Genomic DNA, 19,169 nt, shown 5'->3' on the forward strand with positions numbered 1-19,169 from the left:
AGTGAAATGTCCCATATAGCACACATTTCTAGGTATAAATATTTGCTAGATATACCAGAGAAAAAAGCTATACAGCTAATAGGATGCCAGAGTTACTACCTCTGGAGCGATCATCCTTATAGGATGTCGGTATGTCATCTAGGAGCGAGTGGAAGCCACTACCACAGATGCTTAACCCAAATAGACCTCTCCTCTCCCAAAACCCCTCTACCTAAGGGGTGCCGTTACAGCGGTCCTACTCCACTCGCTACTACTACTTCTACCCAGAACCAACATCCTCTCATAGCACCTTTTCAAGTATACACGCGTTGTTTTTCGCTGTTGTGTTTTTGTGCCCTTTTTCTTTATTTTGGCATTTTGGATTTTTCATCATGTCTTCAATCAATCAGGATGCATCCTCATCTAAGTTGAGTATTCATTTTTGTTGGTTTGAGACTCGGTTGGACAAATTTTGTCCCGTTTTATAACTTACACTTTGTCGGCTCGGAGCAGCCATATTTGTTTTCGTTCGCGGTTGTAGTCCCCAACCTCTCGATGCTCTTATATCTTCTGACGTCTTGGAAGATTTTTTCTTATATTGCTCCATTTAATAATGATAGTTTTAATTTTTGTTCGTTTATGATGCGCACGACTATTGTTACAATTAGAATAGTGGAAAGTGAGGCCTAGCCTACCCTTTCCTTTCTGTTCTTTACGCAGGTGCATTTTAAAAATTTTGTTATTATATCATTTCAATGTTATTGTGTATTCTTTATATACCTTTAGTCTGATATATGGTAGTGTCACCCATTAGCCTACCTGACCAGTTTGACACTGTCGAATCTCGGAAGGTAGGCTAAGTTGGCCCCAGTCTTCCTCCCTACCCTGGCCTTCTAGGCCTAGGTAAGATAGGTTTTCTTGGGTGGCCTTCGTTCGAGTTATAAGCGCTTGCCTGTCCTTCCTGACCAGTTTGATTCATCAAATCTCGGAAGGCTTGGTTCGGTGCTGGTGCCCCTTTCTCGTTCGTCTCACTGGCGTGACCTAGCCTACCTGGCCAGGTGTTCACTTCGGAAGGTTAGGCTAGGCTATAGATATTATCTATTCCGCCTTCACGTGTTTTATCTCACTACTTATTTATCAGTCTATTGTATATTCATGGCTTCTCCCTTTGGGGCATTTTAGAGCAATGCTCATTTGCCCCTTTTTGGTTGAGATGACGCTTTGTGGAAGGTGTTTAGGCACCTGACCTGTTGTAGTCGCCATGTTTTCATTGCCCCTACTTCTCCGCCGTCCCGCCATCCGGATCCGTTCCGGCGGCTAACGTTAGCTCGCTGTTTAGTTCCTAGTAAGGAACAATAGCTTGAGCGTCGGTGCCTCCCCACCCCCTTTTTCCTTTTTATGGCAGAATGGTGGAGATACCGGGCTGAATATTAATTTTAGTTTTTATCTTATTTCCCGTGAACTACGTTCCGGGGAAATCAGTCCCGGAACCCTCGTTCCGGCGAACTAGCCTTTTCCACCACTCGGTTGTTGATTTCTGTGAGGTTGTTTTAAACGGGACGCTCCGGCGTCACCGGAATTGTTCTCAGGTGCGATCGACTTCAGGCCTGGCCTCCCTGTTCTGATTGTACTGGAACGTTCCGCCGTAACCTTTTTATTTACCCCAGATCTCAACTCTGGCGTGGAAGGAAAAATTTTAATTTAAGTCTTTACTAGATTAGTCATTCCCCACCGCCAGAAACTGTTTCGGCGTTATCACTTTTGATACTCATGTATCATTTCCTCTTACAGGTGGTTCATTGTCAGGAGCCGGGCTGTAATGCTTATTTGCAGCAACCCTGTGGCCATGTAGCATGCAGATCTCATGCCAGCTGCGTAGTCGAGGTGGAGGATCATCTCGTCTGGCATCCCGATGGTTGTGATGTATGCTACTCCCTTTACCAAGACGTGATTGATGATTCGGTATGTTAACCTTTTTGGCATACTCTTATGAATATTTCAAACAGGTCTGAAGTGCATCTCCTATAACGAAAGAATTTACACGTCAATTCCCTATATTGACATTATATCCTGTTTTAGGTCCCTCGGTCCCGCCAAGCTTCTTCTCTTCTACCCTGAAGATCTGGGTCGGAGGCTTCGGTCGCAACGTTGGTCAGGGGCGCCCCTATGTGCTAGCAGAGGATATATGTAACGTCCTGTACCCCATGGCCAGGTTCTCTGCAGCAGTAGCTCCCGAAGTGGCGGAGCCCCTGATTAACAGGATTAGGATCGAGACCCAAGTCCCGCCGGAAGAACAGCAAGAACTGTGCGAGGAAGTGGCCGAGGAAGTGGCCAACATCAACATCCACGTCGAACCAATGGCCATCGATCCGGAGGAGGAAGGTAGGGATGTAAGTGAGGCAGGTAGAAATAAACATTCAATTTCTTTCAGCTCTCCTGCGTCTTCGTCTTCCTCCTTCCAAGGCTTCTCTAAAGTCTCCACCCTTGGGGCCCGTTCAGGGTCGGTGATCCCCAAGGTGAAGTCCTTGGCGAAGACGAAGACATTACCAAAATTGTCAAAACCCCCGAAGCTCCCGACCATGCCGAGTTACGCCAAGTTGTCGTTTGCCCCCAAACCTTCGACTTCCTCTCAGAAGGCTGCTCCCCCTTCTAAGGGGTCGAGACCCAGGGCGGGTAAATCTAAGAAACCTGATTTTGATCCTGAGGCCTTCGCAGATATCCTCATGAAGAAGATATCTGCCAAGGTAGATTCACAATTTGAGACGATGTCTCGAGATCTCGCCTCGAGTCTAGAGTCATCTGGAAAATTTGTACAGTCTCTGGCTTAGAGACTGAAGACACAAGAGGAGTCGCTTGCCGGATTCGTCAATTCCGGTCCGGTACAGCAACGGAGTTACTTGATTCCAGACTCCTCGAAGCTCCCAGCATTCGAGGACTGTAATCCTTGGCGTCTCGCCTTCAATGCCCCCCTTTGCCAATGGTAAATTAACCATTGAAGGTTGTGGCACCCGCCCTGTAGAAGACTATGAGTTCTTTCCGGCGGATCTTGTTTTTCCTTTCCCGGGATACGCCCATTTATCGGAGGAAGCTCTGGAAAGGGAAGACAAGGTTTCCAGGGAAACGGTGATCTTCCCCAGGGACCAAGCACAGTCGGCATGGGTCAGAATACTGTCTGACTGGGAGTGTGCTAACACTAAACTGACTCCTCACAAGGGGCGGTATACGATGTTCGTTGTCCATGAGGACATTCCCACCCCTTGTACTTCTAAGATTCCTGAATTGACTCTGCAGGCCGGGATAGAGGAGAAGCCAATGCCTCTGCTTCGTGAGACGGACCCTACATCTCTACTCTTTCCGGGAGATCTGGATTGCTGGGTTGGGGCTCCTGAAACCTACACAGTAGGTAGGCTGGATCCGGAGTGCGCTTCGGATCTATTCAGTGAGCAGTTGCCCAGGATTCCAGAGTCCCTTATCAAGGCGGAATACGATGCAGATCTATCAACTCCGTCACCTCGGCGGAGTTGACATCGGCTGTGTATAAGGACGAACCTCTATTCTGGATTCTGACCAAATCACTTCTGGCTTCGTTTTAGAGTGATTTGTATGACTTTGTGGTGGCAAGACGGAACTGCCGGAAGCATGTGCTTGCTGACGCCTCCATCCGGCATGAACCAAACAGGCTCATTAAATCGTCCATCTGGGGAACTAACCTCTTTCCTGATGACGTGGTCAACACCGTCATCAGCGAAGCTTCCAGGGCCAACCAGAATCTCCGGATTCGTTGGGGACTTCCCTTTAAGAGGAAGTCTTCTGAGTCTTCGGGCCCTCAACCTAAGGGAAGGAAGAGGACAAGGAGATACCACCCATACAAAGCCCCTCAGACCCGGACAGTTGTCCAGGCAGTTCCCGTCGCTCAAGTTGCCCAACCCTCTACCTCTAAAGGGCAACCTCAGTATGTCTTGCTGAATCAACCAGCTCACCACTCTGCTGGCTCAGCTTCTTACATGGCTTCCCCGGTGTTCAACCCCACCTTTGAAACTCAAGGTTCGTTTCAAGGCTACCACCAGTCCAGGGGCGTTAGAGGTCGAGGCAGAGGCTCAAGAGGAGGCAGAGATAATAAGCCCTCAAACAAATGAGCTTCCTCAGGTAGGTGGGAGCTTGCGCCTTCACAGGGACCGTTGGACCTTCAGTCCATGGGCCCACAGTATTGTTTCAAAAGGTCTGGGGTGGAGCTGGATAGAAGGACCTCCTCCACCAGTCAGATTCTATCAGACCCCAACACCGGATCTGTTAGAATATGCAAAAGACCTTCTTCTAAAGAAGGCAATAAAGGAAGTCAGACATCTAAAATTTCAAGGACGCTTGTTCAGCATGCCAAAGAAAGACTCAGACAAAAGAAGAGTGATATTGGACCTATCAACTCTGAATTCTTATATACAATGCGACAAGTTCCGTATGTTGACCATCTCTCAGGTGCAGACCTTACTTCCCCATGGGGCCGTCACCACCTCTAAAGATCTTACAGACGCATATTATCATGTCCCGATGGCGAGAAACTTCTCTCCCTACTTAGGATTCAGACTAGGCAAACAGGCCTACTCCTTCAGAGTAATGCCTTTTGGGCTCAACATAGCACCCAGGATCTTCACCAAACTAGGAGAATCTGTGGTACAGGAACTGAGGTCTCAAGGCATCAGGCTTGTGGCTTATCTAGACGATTGGCTAATCTGGGCTCCCAACGACACCGAGTGCCGGAAGGCGACCAGAAAGGTCATCCAGTTTCTAGAATATCTAGGATTTCACATAAATGTAAAGAAATCTCGTCTGATTCCGGCATCCCAATTTCAATGGCTGGGAATCCAGTGGGATCTAAACACCCACAAACTTTCAATTCCGCCGGCAAAATGCAAAGAAATAGCCAAAGCAACGAGACAGTTCCTCAAGTGCAAACGAGCCTCTCGTCGCACTCAAGAAAGAATCTTAGGTTCTCTTCAGTTTGCATGAGTAACAGATCTACTTTTCAAAGCAAAACTGAAAGACATAAATCGAGTGTGGAGGAGTCGAGCCAATTCCAATCTCAGGGACAAAGTCTCCCTCATACCTCCATTCTTAAAGAAAAGACTACGACCTTGGACAACGGCCAAAAGTCTTTCCAAATCAATTCCTCTACAATTCCCTCCACCAGCTCTGATCATCCACACGGATGCATCTCTGACCGGATGGGGAGGTTACTCACAATACAAAAAAGTTCAAGGAACCTGGTCGAATCTTTTTCGTCACTTCCATATCAATATTCTCGAGGCAATGGCGGTTTTCCTGACTCTGAAACGCTTACGTCCAGCCAGGTACATACATATCAGATTAGTCCTGGACAGTGCAGTGATAGTTCATTGTCTGAACAGGGGAGGTTCCAAATCAAGTCACATAAATCATGCAATGTTAGCAATTTTTTCATTAGCAATGAAAAATCATTGGCACTTGTCCGCCACGCATCTGTCAGGAGTAAGAAACGTGATTGCAGATTCTCTGTCAAGAACGACTCCTTTGGAATCAGAATGGTCTCTGGACAAGAATTCCTTCAACTGGATTTGCCAACAGATTCTGGGACTTCAGGTGGACCTGTTTGCCACGGAATCGAATCACAAACTTCCGTGTTATATAGCTCCGAACCTGGACCCTCGGGCCTACGCCACGGATGCAATGTCAGTAGACTGGAACAAATGGCAGAAGGTCTACCTGTTCCCACCAGTAAATCTTCTGTGGAAAGTTCTACACAAACTCAGGTCATTCAAAGGCCGGATAGCTCTAGTAGCCCCCAACTGGCCGAAGAGCAACTGGTTTCCTCTTCTATTAGAGTTGAAACTCAGAGCCAATCAGATTCCTCATCCAAAGTTAACCCAAGTAGTACAAACTCAGACTGTGTCAGCTTCCTCAGGAATGTTGAATGCCCTAACTTTATGGATTTCATGAAGTTCACGGCACAGAAAAATGCTAATATTGATCCTTTGAACACAATGTTTCTAGAATCAGATAAGAGAGAATCTACTCTCCGTCAGTATGACTCGGCAGTAAGAAAACTTGCCAACTTTCTGAAAGAATCAGACGTTCATACTATGACTACGAATCTCACAATCTCATTTTTTAAGGCCATTTTTGATAAAGGCCTAGCTGCTAGTACTATTACTACGACTAAATCCGCCTTAAAGAAGATTTTTCAGTTGGGATTTAACATTGACTTAACAGATTCGTATTTTTCCTCTATTCCTAAAGCTTGTGCTCGTCTTAGACCAACAACCCGTCCTAAAACGGTTTCTTGGTTTTTAAATGACGTTCTAAGATTAGCTTCAGACACAAATAATGAATCTTGCTCTTATTTGACTCTTCTTAGGAAGATGCTGTTTTTAATTAGGTTGGCTTCAGGAGCTAGAATCTCTGAATTTCAGCCCTTTCTAGAGAGTCGAATCATGTGGATTTCCTCCCGTCAGGAGAGGTTCTACTTTCTCCGGACCAAACCTTTTTAGCTAAGAACGAAGATCCTCAAAATAGGTGGTCTCCCTGGAAGATCATACCTCTTCCGGAAGATCCCTCCTTATGTCCAGTAGTTACCTTAAAAGCTTACCTTGAAAGGACTTCTCAAAGATCTTCAGGTCCCCTTTTTGTTAGAGAGAATGGTGGAACCATCTCCTTGAATGGTATTAGACAACAAATCCTTTATTTTATTAAACAAGCCAACCCGGATTCAATTCCCCAGGTCCATGATATCCGGGCTGTAGCCACCTCAGTTAATTACTTTCAACATATGAATTTTGATGAAATTAAGAAGTATACGGGCTGGCAATCTCCACGATAACTGCCAAAATTTCAACCTTCGGTCAACTTTGACTTGACCGAAATGGTAAAAAAACGCAATTGTAAGCTAAAACGCTTACATTCTAGTAATATGCAATCATTTACCTTCATTTTGCAACCAATTGGAAGTCTCTAGCACAATATTTCGATTTATGGTGAATTTTTGAAAAAAATTTTTCCTTACGTCCGCGCCAGAAATTCTTTTGTCACGTTGTCGTAATGTTTGCACTGTTTTATATTAATCGTTACATAAAGTTTTATATATGGAAATGTGCGCAATTTCATGTAGAATACAACAGAAAATAACTCATGGTTGTAGCTTTTATCAGTTTTGAAATATTTTCATATAAATCACGATAACTGCCAAAATTTCAAGCTTCAGTCAACTTTAACTCGACCGAAATGGTAAAAAAACGCAATTATAAGCTAAAACTCTTACATTCTAGTAATATTCAATCATGTACCTTCATTTTGCAACAAACTGGAAGTCTCTAGCACAATATTTCGATTTATGGTGAATTTCTGAAAAAAAAATTTTTCCTTACGTCTGCGCGTGGTAACTAGGCCGAACATCTCAGAAATTCTTTCGTCATGTTGTCGTAATGTTTGCATCATTTTACATTAGTCGTTACATAAACTTTTATATATGAAAATGTGCGCAATTTCATGTAGAATACAACAGAAAATAGCTCATGGTTGTATCTTTTATCAGTTTTGAAATATTTCCACATAAATCACGATAACTGCCAAAATTTCAACCTTCAGTCAACTTTAACTCGACCGAAATGGTAAAAAAACGCAATTGTAGGCTAAAACTCTTACATTTTAGTAATATTCAATCATTTACCTTCATTTTGCAATAAATTGGAAGTCTCTAGCACAATATTTCGATTTATGGTGAATTTAAAAAAAAACATTTTCCTTACGTCTTGTGGTAACTCGCCGAACGTCTCAGAAATTCTTTCGTCTCGTTGTTGTAATATTTGCACCGTTTTATATTAGTCGTTACATAAAGTTTTATATATGAAAATGTGTGCAATTTCATGTTCAATACAACAAAAAATAACTCATGGTTGTAGCTTTTATCAATTTTGAAATATTTTCATATAAATCACAATAAATAGAAAAAATTCGACTTTCAGTCAACTTTAACTCGACCGAAATGGTCGAAAACTGCAATTGTAAGCTAAAACACTTACAGTCTAGTAATATTCAATCAATTAGCTTCATTTTTCAACAAACGGGAAGTCTCTAGCACAATATTTCGATTTATGGTGAATTTTTGAAAAAACATTTTCTTATGTCCGCTACATACGCATTCATGCATCATTTTGTGATAATATTTTCTCTGTGTTGCTTTGATCGTTTTAAAATTTGTTATATACCAAAATCATCGCAATTTAGTGTACAATACAACTAAAAAAAATTAACTCATTAGCTTTAACCGTTTTGCTTACAGCGCGATTTGTATACAATTATATACGATTTTTTTTTTTGCTGTCATATATTCCAATATTTATATATGATAATGATATTTTTTTTCATTTCTGATGGCTGCATACTAAACTTCAGGCAATGACAAAAAAATGAGCCAAAAATGAACTCTTAATCTTAAAAACTAAGCGTGCTGTGATTTTTTGAAAAAAACTTTTTTTCCGCTTCGGCGCTAACTCACCGAACGCCGCCGGCATACGTGAGATGTTTTTGTAAATAGGGCTTCGGCGTTAAAGGGTTTAATTAGGTGATGGTTTTTAGTTAGATTGTTAAAGCAATATCTTTAGCTACATTGTTTTGTATACTTTACTTAACATATGCAGATTTAAATAATTTGTTATACTATTTTGGATAAGTAAAAAGCATATTCAAAATTAATTTTATTTTCCTTAGTAAAATTTTTTTATTTTGACATTTGACCTTTTATATTTAACAAGGTTTTATGGCCAATTCTCTGCTACTATTTCACTTGGCGACACAGATCGATCTCAGAAAAGGGATTTTGACAAAGGAAAAATCTATTTCTGGGTGAAGACCTGTGTCGCCCAGTGAACCCTTCCCTCTCTTTTTTCCCACCCTAGGCTGGCCTAAGCTTGGGTGCTATTTCGGGATGAAGGTTCTGGGTAGAAGTAGTAGTAGCGAGCGGAGTAGGACCGCTGTAACGGCACCCCTTAGGTAGAGGGGTTTTGGGAGAAGAGAGGTCTATTTGGGTTAAGCATCTGTGGTAGTGGCTTCCACTCGCTCGTAGATAACATACCGACATCCTATAAGGATGATCGCTCCAGAGGTAGTAACTCTGGCATCCTATTAGCTGTATAGCTTTTTTCTCTGGTATATCTAGCAAATATTTATACCTAGAAATGTGTGCTATATGGGACATTTCACTCGGCGACACAGGTCTTCACCCAGAAATAGATTTTTCCTTTGTCAAAATCTCTTTTTTGGTAGCCACTGTGAGTCCTCAAACCCACCCACTTTCCCTGATGAAAAGGTATGGGATTTGGTGAATAATTATCCTGCATAGACCTAAAATAGAGTAATGAAGACCTGGTCCTGCACCAGTGCGTGGTTGACAAAATGGCAACCTACACAAGATGCATGTTGTAGGTTGACAATAGGAATGGAACTGAAGCAGTCGCTGTAGATGGGTAAAGGGCCCTCTCGTCTTGAGCCCTATATTCTATCAGTGTCAATGTGCACTATACTGGTGGAGACTGACTAAAAGAGAATTCTTTGATATTAGTTGGTCTATCTCATGGAGCCTCCATGGACCATGAGAGAGTAACTCCTTTGAGGACACACAGCGGCTACCAAAAATAATTTTTCCTATGTCAAAACCTGTTTTTTAAAGAGCTGCAGATAATCAAACAGTATTGAACTATCAGCAAATATCATTTTTGGGGATACTGTAAATCAATTAAGGGCATGCTAGTAGAGTCATAATTTTCAGTTTATCCAAATTTTCTAATTTTCAAAGAACTGCAAATCATCATCCAAGATTCAACCAGCAGTAAAATCAGTTATTGGAGGTATTGTAAATTAATTAAGAACATTTATTAGGATCATCATCATTTTCAAGTTATCCAAAATTTACAATTCTAAAAAACTGCAGATTATCAACCAAAATTCAACCAGTAGCATACATCAGTTTCTAGAGATACTGTTAATCACTTATGGTAATCACTTGTTATTAAAATCATCATTTTCAATTTATTGAGTTTTCAAAATTTTAAAGAACTGCAAATTATCAACCAGAATTCAACTAGCAACCAACATCAGTTTTGGATATTTTGAATTTATCCAATTTCTGCATTTTTAAAGGACTGCAAATCATCGGCAAATCATCAACCAAAATTTAACCAGGGGCAAACATCAGTTTTGGAGATGCTGTAAATCAATTAAAGACATTTTATTTGAATCATTATCATTTTCAGTTTATCCAATTTTCAGTATTTTAAAAACTACAAATTATCAACCAAAATTCAACCAGCAGCAAACACCAGTTTTGGAGATACTGTAAATCAATTAAGGATATTTTATTAGAATCAACATTTTCTGTTTATGTGATTTTCACATTATTAAAGAATAAATCGCCAAACAAAATTCAACCAGTTGTAAATGTCAGGTTTTGGAAATACATTAAATCAGTTAAGAATATTTGATTAGAGTAATCATCATTTCCAGTTGACCTAATTTTCACATTTTAAACTGCAAATTATAGGATAAAATCTAAATTTATGATCAGTCGAACCCTTTGGGCCAGGCATGTGAGATTTCAAGATTTTAACTGAATGGTCTGGTTAATCTGTTTAATAATTTTGATAATAATGACCACGGTGACTTAACCTCTTGACTTCCTCACACGTTTTTGGTATAGCTTATTACCAAAAGCCTGTATCCAAGCAGGAAATAAACTATGATCTTTTCACTTTCCATGGCAGGATTCAAACCCATGCATGAGAGGTTCTAGTTAGCATTTGCTAATGTACTGTATTGTTATTGAAACCTGCATATGTGAGTTTGAATCTTGCTTCAGAAGGTGAAAAATTTGTTTAGATCCCACACAGATATAGGCTTGTTGTGATAAGCATATTCAAAAATGTTTAAGTAAAGCAAGACATTAAAGAGATCATTGTTGCTATTGAAAAGAATATGTATATGAGCATAATATGGAAGCATATCTTTTTGTAACTTGTTTGTAGGAATTAGTATTACTGTATACACATCGAAGAGGAAACACTACCTCAAAACTGGGATAATGCATTCTAAAATTTGAATACATCATTATTATTTTCAGTATTAAGCCACAAAGAATTATCAACTTTTCACTTCCTGGGTATGCCCACATGAGTGGAACCAGAAACTATTATATTTTTTTTGTGATTATTCAGAACACATTCTTTTGGTTGAAATAATAATGAAAAGATTTCAATATATGATACAAGCAAAAGTGAAAATAGATAAAAATGAATATATGACATTAGGAACTACCAGTAAGCAACAAGCCAACCAAATAAACAAGGAAATTGTTCTGAAATGTACCCCCCAGCAAGGAAGCAAACCTGAGACTATAGAAAACCAAAGTTTGATAACATAAGTTGATATTGTCAGTAACCTATACATATATATAACTAAATTTGGCATTTAAGATAACCCAGCAGGCTCAAATGGTGAGCCAAGCAAAACATGAAAGGAGTGGATGTTGAATGCCCCAAATAATGATGTTATTGCGGTCTAAAGCTTTTTCCTCCTGCCACAGTTACGCTTTGGCTCTAGCAAATCTTTAGTCATTCAGTATTTTAAACATGCATGTTTTGTTTTTCTTTTTGTTTATTGTAAAGAATCCACTGCCATCAAACATAATACATTGTATAATTTGGTTTGTGGAAAAACTTCTTTAAAAACAGATTATTTTTTATGGGAATACTTCTGCAACTTTACAAAAATGTATGCAAAAAGAGTGTATTAGATGTTTTCTTGTCGTAAATTCTGTATTAGATTATGTTTTAATAAAAATTCTGTTCTCTTCAGATTTTTGAAAGGATGTGCATGGCGTTAGGAGGACGTGTAGCAGAGTCTCTGGTGTTTAACAGAGTTACTACTGGTGCCCAAAATGACCTTGAGAAAGTCACAAAAATGGCCTATGCTCAGGTAATTGTAATTTTCTTGTATTCTTCATTTTATACCACTCCCTGATCATTATCATCTCTAATCTTTTCAATTATTTTTTTTTCAAGAACATATTTAATTTATACACTTTTTCTTAGAAGAAATAAACATGCCTCATAACAGGGAAAATATTTATTTGTACTTTAACAGACCATGGTGAATACAGTATCTGGAAAAAAGATTCTGCTGTCTTGATGGGTTAGAAATACCCCTCAGGTGGGATAAGACCCCAGATATCTAAATACTTAGAATATAAGTTCACAATGTTGCCTTCCTAACTGCTTTGCTGATTTTTAACTTTCTCTGATGTGTTTGATACCGTTCTTTCATACTATGACTCTGTGTTGACCATGTTGTAAAATAGTACATAGTTCTTGAGCAGTGTGGGTTGCTTACCTCTCCAGCATAATCTTGTTTGCAATACATTGATGTCAAAACCAATATGAAATATGCCTTGATGTTCCTTCATAGTAATATCCAATACAGTACAGTATTTAGGGTGGAAAAGTGGAACCCGCAAGTCTACCTTAGTACCCATAAAAGTCAACATTCCATTCAGTTTTTGCTCTTATCAAGTGCTACACTTAATTTTAATGTGTGTTTTCATGCCATAGTAAATTACTAAGATAATTAAGGAATTAATTTTGAATAAGATAAAATTATGTGCAATTTATAGAGTGTGTTGTATACCAGCTGCTGTATAGCTTGCAGTATTATGTTTGGAAGGATCCAGACTTCTTTGTTAAATTTGATCTACAGTATTTGTAATTACTGTTACCCTCATCAAGGAAATTATATTTGTTTCTACACGATGTACAAACCCTCAGTACTTTACAATAGGAATTTACTTCAGTGCAGCTGGAACACAGCCCTTTAACTTTAAACAAGGTGATGAAATACGTAGTTATCTACCGACTACAGGTGGGAGTGCCGCACACCCAGTTGGTATACACCCACTTTGCTTTTGGCTGCCGGCGAGGAAGGACGTGCGCTGCTTCTCCTCTCTGCCTGCCGTTAAGACTTTGTTTACATTTCCTTCGTTTTGTTGATATTGCTGATTATCATTATAACGTGTTATAATATACAGTAAATATTTTTGTTATACGAAGTGTTTTTAAGTCGAAATATATATTATGTCTCGTTGTGAAATTAATTTAGCCATTTTTTTTCGGTAATAGATGATGTTGGCGGCTGGCCATTTGTTTTGTGTAAAGAAAAAAATCAAGATTCCGTTCACTATTTTCTCTTGATTTCATCATCATACTATGAGCTTTTCGTATTTATCTTTTATCAGCGTGAAAACAGCAGTAATATGTTCTTTCATGCCCAGTAGCTTTGATTGAAATACTTTCCAATTTTATTTGCTGTCGAGTTTCATCCATGTTGCCAATGCACGATAATTTATAGTCATTAGCAGCTTGAACATTCTTTTCTCAGCTTCAACTACAACTTGCAGCTTAAATTTACTGTAGCTGTATATTTCCTTCCCGATCTTTTCTCCAAAGCGGATAAGGGTAGTGTAAAAACATATCAGTACTTAACGTCATTTTTAACTACGGTAATTGTTTAACCGTACGATGGTTGAAATACAAGCAAAACAGTTGTTATCCGATTCGGTTATTAGCAAAACAACAGAGTCTCGTTCGGTTGTTTACTGCTGTACGCATTTTCGCAAGAGTATAAGGTTACTAACAATACTTTTATCATTCTCTTACTTTTTTAACTAGAAGATGGAATAAAGAGATGGAGAAAAAGAAGTTGGTCTATTGTAAGTTGGTCTCTCTTGCTGCCTGATTCTATGGCAATTGTAGTGTACGCTGTTGCCTGTGCCTGCTCGAAATTTAAAAATATTTTCTAAATATTGTTGTACCGGTATTAATTGCTAACTCCATCGTAAACTCGAATTATCGTAAGACGAATTATCATCACTTGTGCACTGCCTGTATTTACAAACGCACAAAAATTGCAAACGAACACTGACCTATTTTAACTTCTGACACAACGAGAGCAAGTGAGGTCAGCTCATTCAATTAATGTACCTATTCCAGCCTCTCGGGCCAATGTATCGTATACCGTACACTGCCTGATTGTTCGTTGTTGCCTGCGCCAGTCGCCTGCGAAATTTAAAAATACGTATTTTCAAAATATTGTTGTATCGATAGTAATTGCTAACCCCATCGTGAAAGCGAATTATCGTAAGTTGAATTATCATAACTCGAGCACTACCTGTATATGCAAATACAACTCCTTGTTTTTCTCTTGAGTTTATGGTTTTAGTATTCTAATGCAGTTTAGTGATTCGTACTGATATATGTAAACCCTACAACTGTTATTAACTGGTAATGCATCTAACTGTTTTAATGTTGCTAGGGCAACGGGCTTAAACTAGTTTTTCACCTTGTTTGCATGTTTAGCTCTTGACGTATGTTTTCTCGGTGAGAATTTTATTCTCTCAGTGAGAATTTTATTCTCTTGGTGAGAATTTTTTTTCTCTTGGGGAGAATTTTATTTCTCCTTACTAAGGAAAGTTTATTTTGTTGAAAATTTATTTGACACTTGTAATGTTTAGTATTTTCAGATGTTGTAGAGCTCAGTCCTGGGAGTAAGGGTTCTCTCGCTGGCAGTACTTACAGTATTGCCCTGTATGTTGCCAATTGCTCATTTTCTGACACCACTGGCTGTTGAGTGGGTTCTCACTGAACCTGTGGCTCGACTCGTAGAGAGAGAGAGTCCAGGTGTGTGTGTGCGCTTATCCCTCCTTCATGTTCCCGCACGGAAATGATGTAAGGGTCCCAGAACAGCGATGATTTTGCAGTGGAAGTCGAAGAGGGAATCATTTCATCATTGGCATCTTCACCTTCTTTCTTGGTGCTCTCCCACATCTTCGAACTCGGGAACCGTGTCACGGGTCTCCCTGAGACCCTGCAACACAAGAGCACCAGGTGTGCGGGTCTCCTCAGATACGACAGGTTGAAGAGGTAACCTGTTACACTTATGCTAGTTCCAGGAAATTTTTTCCCAGACTAGTATGTATTCTGTCTGTTTCTTCGGATCCTTTGGGTAGAGAGAGCAACCGTCGGTCATCCTGTACGTGATTCGAAAGCTCAAATGCGCAATCCTCTTAGGAGAATCGTGTCACTCTGGGTAGTCTGGTTTCTTTGAAACCTCGAGTTACCTTTACCAGATTTGGGGAGTTACCTCCATGCACTGGTGTACCCTTCTCGAGTTTCTTCAGACACTTGAGCAGAGGGAGCAACTGATGATCGATTCCCTCATGACTCAGGAGCTCCAGGTGTGTGAGTCTCGAGTGCTCAGCTCTGGCAAGCCTGTGAGCACGTTCGCATGATCTGCCCCACTTGCCCGAGCCGAGTGCTCGGGTTCATTCATGCCGATACCCAAGCGCTCAGCTCCAACCAGCCCGCAATCTCATTCGCGTGGTTGGCCCAGGACTTGTATCACCGGGTACTCGGGTTTTCTCGAAATCCTGAATTACCCTTATTGTGGGGTTGCCTCCATGGACTGGTATATCCTTCTGCTCGAGCTTCCTCAAACACTCAAGTAGCTGCTCCTGCGGTTCCTACTGCTCCAGCTGTTCCTGCTGCTCCTGTTGCCTCAGCTGCTCTTGCTGTTCCTGCTGCCCTGGCTGCTCCTGCTGCCCTGGCTGCTCCTGCTGCCCCAGCTACTCCTGTTCCTGCTGCCCAGGTTGCTGCTGCCACTCCTGCTGCCCCAGCTGCTCTGGCTGCTCTTGTGGTTCCTGCCGCTCCTTTCTGGATGGGATAAACTGACTGCCATCCTGAAGATGCTGAAGAAGAAATCGAAGAAGAGGGGTCGTAAGGTGTCATCATCATTCTCGTCTTTGTCTTTGTCTTCGACTTTGTCATCTGCTGCCTCCCCTTCTCCTGAGGCCCGCTGGCCGAAGAAAAAGAATGCTGCCTCTCCTTCCCTTAAGAAGACCTGCCATGGGACTTCTAAGGGCCTGTCTCCCTCCACAGGGGAAGCAGTGGGATCTCTCATTGGCTCTCGGGCTTGGGAACTGATTCGCATACCCCACCGTGGCCTTGTGTCTTGGGAGCCTTGAGTGCGCAGCCTCCCAAGGCCTGTGCACTCAAAACTAGTTCGAAGAGGTCTGCTTCTAAGACTGGTTCCATGCCTGTTTCTAACCGAGTTTCTTCAGACACTCGAGAGGATACCACTCCTGTTGATCGTTCAGTACGAGATTTGGGAGTGTTGGGTGCCCAGCAGAGTCAAGTCACATTGAGTACTCAGGTTTCTGTGGAACCTCAGGCACCCCAAACCAGCACTGGCGAGTCTGCTCCCTGGTTTGGTTTAGGTACAGAGCGAGAGAAAGTACCGAAAGATGCAGGTGTTTCGACACTTCCTGTCAGCACCGCTTCGAGTGCTCGGTCAGGTTCCCAACCTGGTGCTTCGGACTTGTGGGTCTGAGCACTCAGAGATGCAGGAAGGAGGTTCCCTGTTCAGTCTTCTTCTTGCCAGGAGGTCTTGGCCTTGAAGAAGACTGGAGCACATCTAGAGGATAGCGCAAGTTCATGTCAGATGGTACTTGGGCACTCGGCTTCTGGCCAGCCCCCAATCACGTTTGCTTGATCGGCCTCGCTCGCCGGAGGGGAGTGCTCGGGTGCATTCGCGTGAACCTCTTCGCTCTCCTCGGGACAGCGCCTCGCCAAGGCATAGGCACTCTCCTAGACCCGTGCTACTGTCGCCACTGCAGGTTGGTGATCGCCCACGGCCTGCCTCTCCTGCTGGTTCTTCCAATAGGACAGGTAGGAGTGCTCGATCCTCCTCACTTGTCCCCTCAACCTCCTGGGGTTTCTGGGAGGTGTGAGTCAGACGGTAGGAACTCTGACAAGATAGTTTCTTATCGGAGTTTGGCTACGAGGGCCTACGCTCCGGGTTCGGTTCTCGGGCCGACTCAGTCGTACTCTCAAGTAGTTGAGGAGGGATCCCAGGGGTCTGCTGAGGTTCTTTCCTGTGGGGAGAATGGATTGGGAGGAACGCACCCTGGTAGGACTCGATGGTTCTCTTCCTCAGGATGTGGACACCCATGAAATACAGAGGACCTTTGCAGAGGTCATCGCGCTGTTTTGTCAAGCACAATGATCTCGGGGGAGGAACCATGGCCTCTTCTGTGTGGATCGTTCTTTGTGCATTGAATTCTTTTGGGGTCCAAAATGGAACCAAAAGCTTCGATGGGGCTGTCATGGTCTGCAATTGCCGAAGGGGCACTCGATCAGATGAGCAACCTAGTCTCTGGGCAGGAAATCCACTTCGATCGATGCACTCGGAGAAGCTTCTTCCCCCTCCTCTGCCTCGACAGAAGCACTTCTACAGGCCTTTGGAAGGGGCCAGTCTGGAGGTCGGGCCATTTCCTACCTGGCACTGAACTGCAACCTGTAGGCCTGTAGGGGAGATCAACTGTTCACTGCCATCTTAGTGATATCTAGGAACAGGAAACCGTAATCTTCTGCGTTCTTCGTCTACTGCAGCCTCTTCACCTTCTTCTTCGAGTGCTTGCCCAGGGGAGACAGACGGATCTCTCTTTAGCTCACCCCAGTCTCTGGATTTACGGGCCTTATTATGTACCTCATTGAGGTATTGTGATTCGGGAGCTCAAGTGGATGGGTCTCCAAGTTCTGCGTTCTCGGAACCAGTTCTGGGAAGTTTTCTTCTGAGGCTGGTGTTGTGCCTGCCTCTTTGCAGAGTTCTCTTCAGACACTCAGGTAGAGGAAACTCCCATGGATCATCCTGGACCTGATTCAGGAGCTTCAGGTCTCTCCGGGTGCTTGGGTTTCACCAAACCTTGAGTCCTCAAACCAGTACTGGAGAGTCTGACCCCCAGTCTGGTTCAGGCACAGTAAGAGAGAAGGTGTTGAAGCATTCAGGTGATTCTACACCTCCTACCTGTACTTCAAGTACTCTGCAGGTTCCTGGCCAAGTGCTTCTGTCTCGAGGCTCTGAGCACTCAGAGATGTAACGAGGAGGTCCCCTACTCAGTCTTCTCTCAAGGAGGCTTTGGCCTCGAAGAAGACTGGGGCACTTCGTAAGGTGCAGACATAGCTGAAGATGGTATTCTCTGTACCCTTTAAGATACATATTTCCGAATAAATATCGGTCATCTTTTGGGAACAGGAGACGACTTCTCTGCTTGGCAGGACTTGACAGTCTAGTTCAAGTTTGAGAAGCTCAACTTCACACTCAAGCAGAACATTTAGTTCAGAGAAGAGTTCAGTTATTCTTGTTACTAAGGAATAGACAGTTCAACAGTAACAAGCCGTCCTTGTTAACCTTTTGCCCTTGGGGAACTGGGCCTTCAGGAACAGCCTTCCCTTTGTTCTCTTCAGTGGAGATTTCAGGAATTCTGGTCTCCAATCAGGGACTCCCTATTCCTTTATTCCTTCGGGAAGGAAATGATTTAAGGGTTCTTGTCTCCGATAAGAGACTCACTATTCCTTTCCATTCTTTTGGGAAGGAAATGAATTAGGAACTAGTCTGGTGACTAGACGACAGGAACCTCGTTGGAGTGTCTCTGCACACTCCTCCCGTCATGCCCTTGTTCGTAGGTACATCAACCAAGGGAGAACTCACTTACCTGGAAGACTTGTTTCTTTCAGGTGAGCAGAACCAGTACAGCAAACATCTCTCCACCAGTTTTTGAAACTCAGGACAGCTTGCTTAGCTCTTCCATAGTTTCAAGATCTTGGTAAACTTTCCTGCTGTGAGGATGAGTGACAGTGCCCCCTTCACAGCGTGAGTAACTTCTGTCAACAAAAAAGTGTGGGGGAGACAGGTTTCTCTCCAACTCTACAGGTTGACGATGCAAGTATACAAGTGGGCGGCTGCACACTCAACAGAGCTGGTAGCCAGGCACATCCTGGGGATTCAGAATGTAACAGCAATCAAGCTCATCACCAATGTTGGGGGACAGGGATTTGGCCCTCTCCCCCAGATATTACGAAGATTTCCCAGCCTTTGGAGCCCCCTAACGTTAATAGTTAACAGAAGCTTCAGTGTACTGTATTATTCTGTCGTTCCACTTCCACGGTCATCGGTAGAAACATCTCCCAACCCATGGAACAGTCTTCAAGCCTCGGACGTGGGAATCATGGTACGGGGCTCTTCAGAGCAACAGAGGCACGGGTCTCCTTGGACACCCTACCTCT

The 19,169-nt window shown here is 42.5% G+C and overlaps 1 protein-coding gene across 1 annotated transcript in view; it reads left to right on the forward strand.

Moving 5' to 3' along the window:
* The window catches only part of Spg7 (Paraplegin), a 794,115-nt gene that overhangs the window by 720,502 nt on the left and 54,444 nt on the right, over positions 1 to 19,169 (forward strand). The window contains 1 exon segment of the mRNA XM_067084903.1: positions 11,854 to 11,973. Within this exon segment, the coding sequence (XP_066941004.1) occupies positions 11,854 to 11,973 (120 nt within the window).

The sequence above is a fragment of the Macrobrachium rosenbergii genome, chromosome 41, assembly GCF_040412425.1.
Source record: "Macrobrachium rosenbergii isolate ZJJX-2024 chromosome 41, ASM4041242v1, whole genome shotgun sequence".
Lineage (NCBI taxonomy): Eukaryota > Metazoa > Arthropoda > Malacostraca > Decapoda > Palaemonidae > Macrobrachium > Macrobrachium rosenbergii.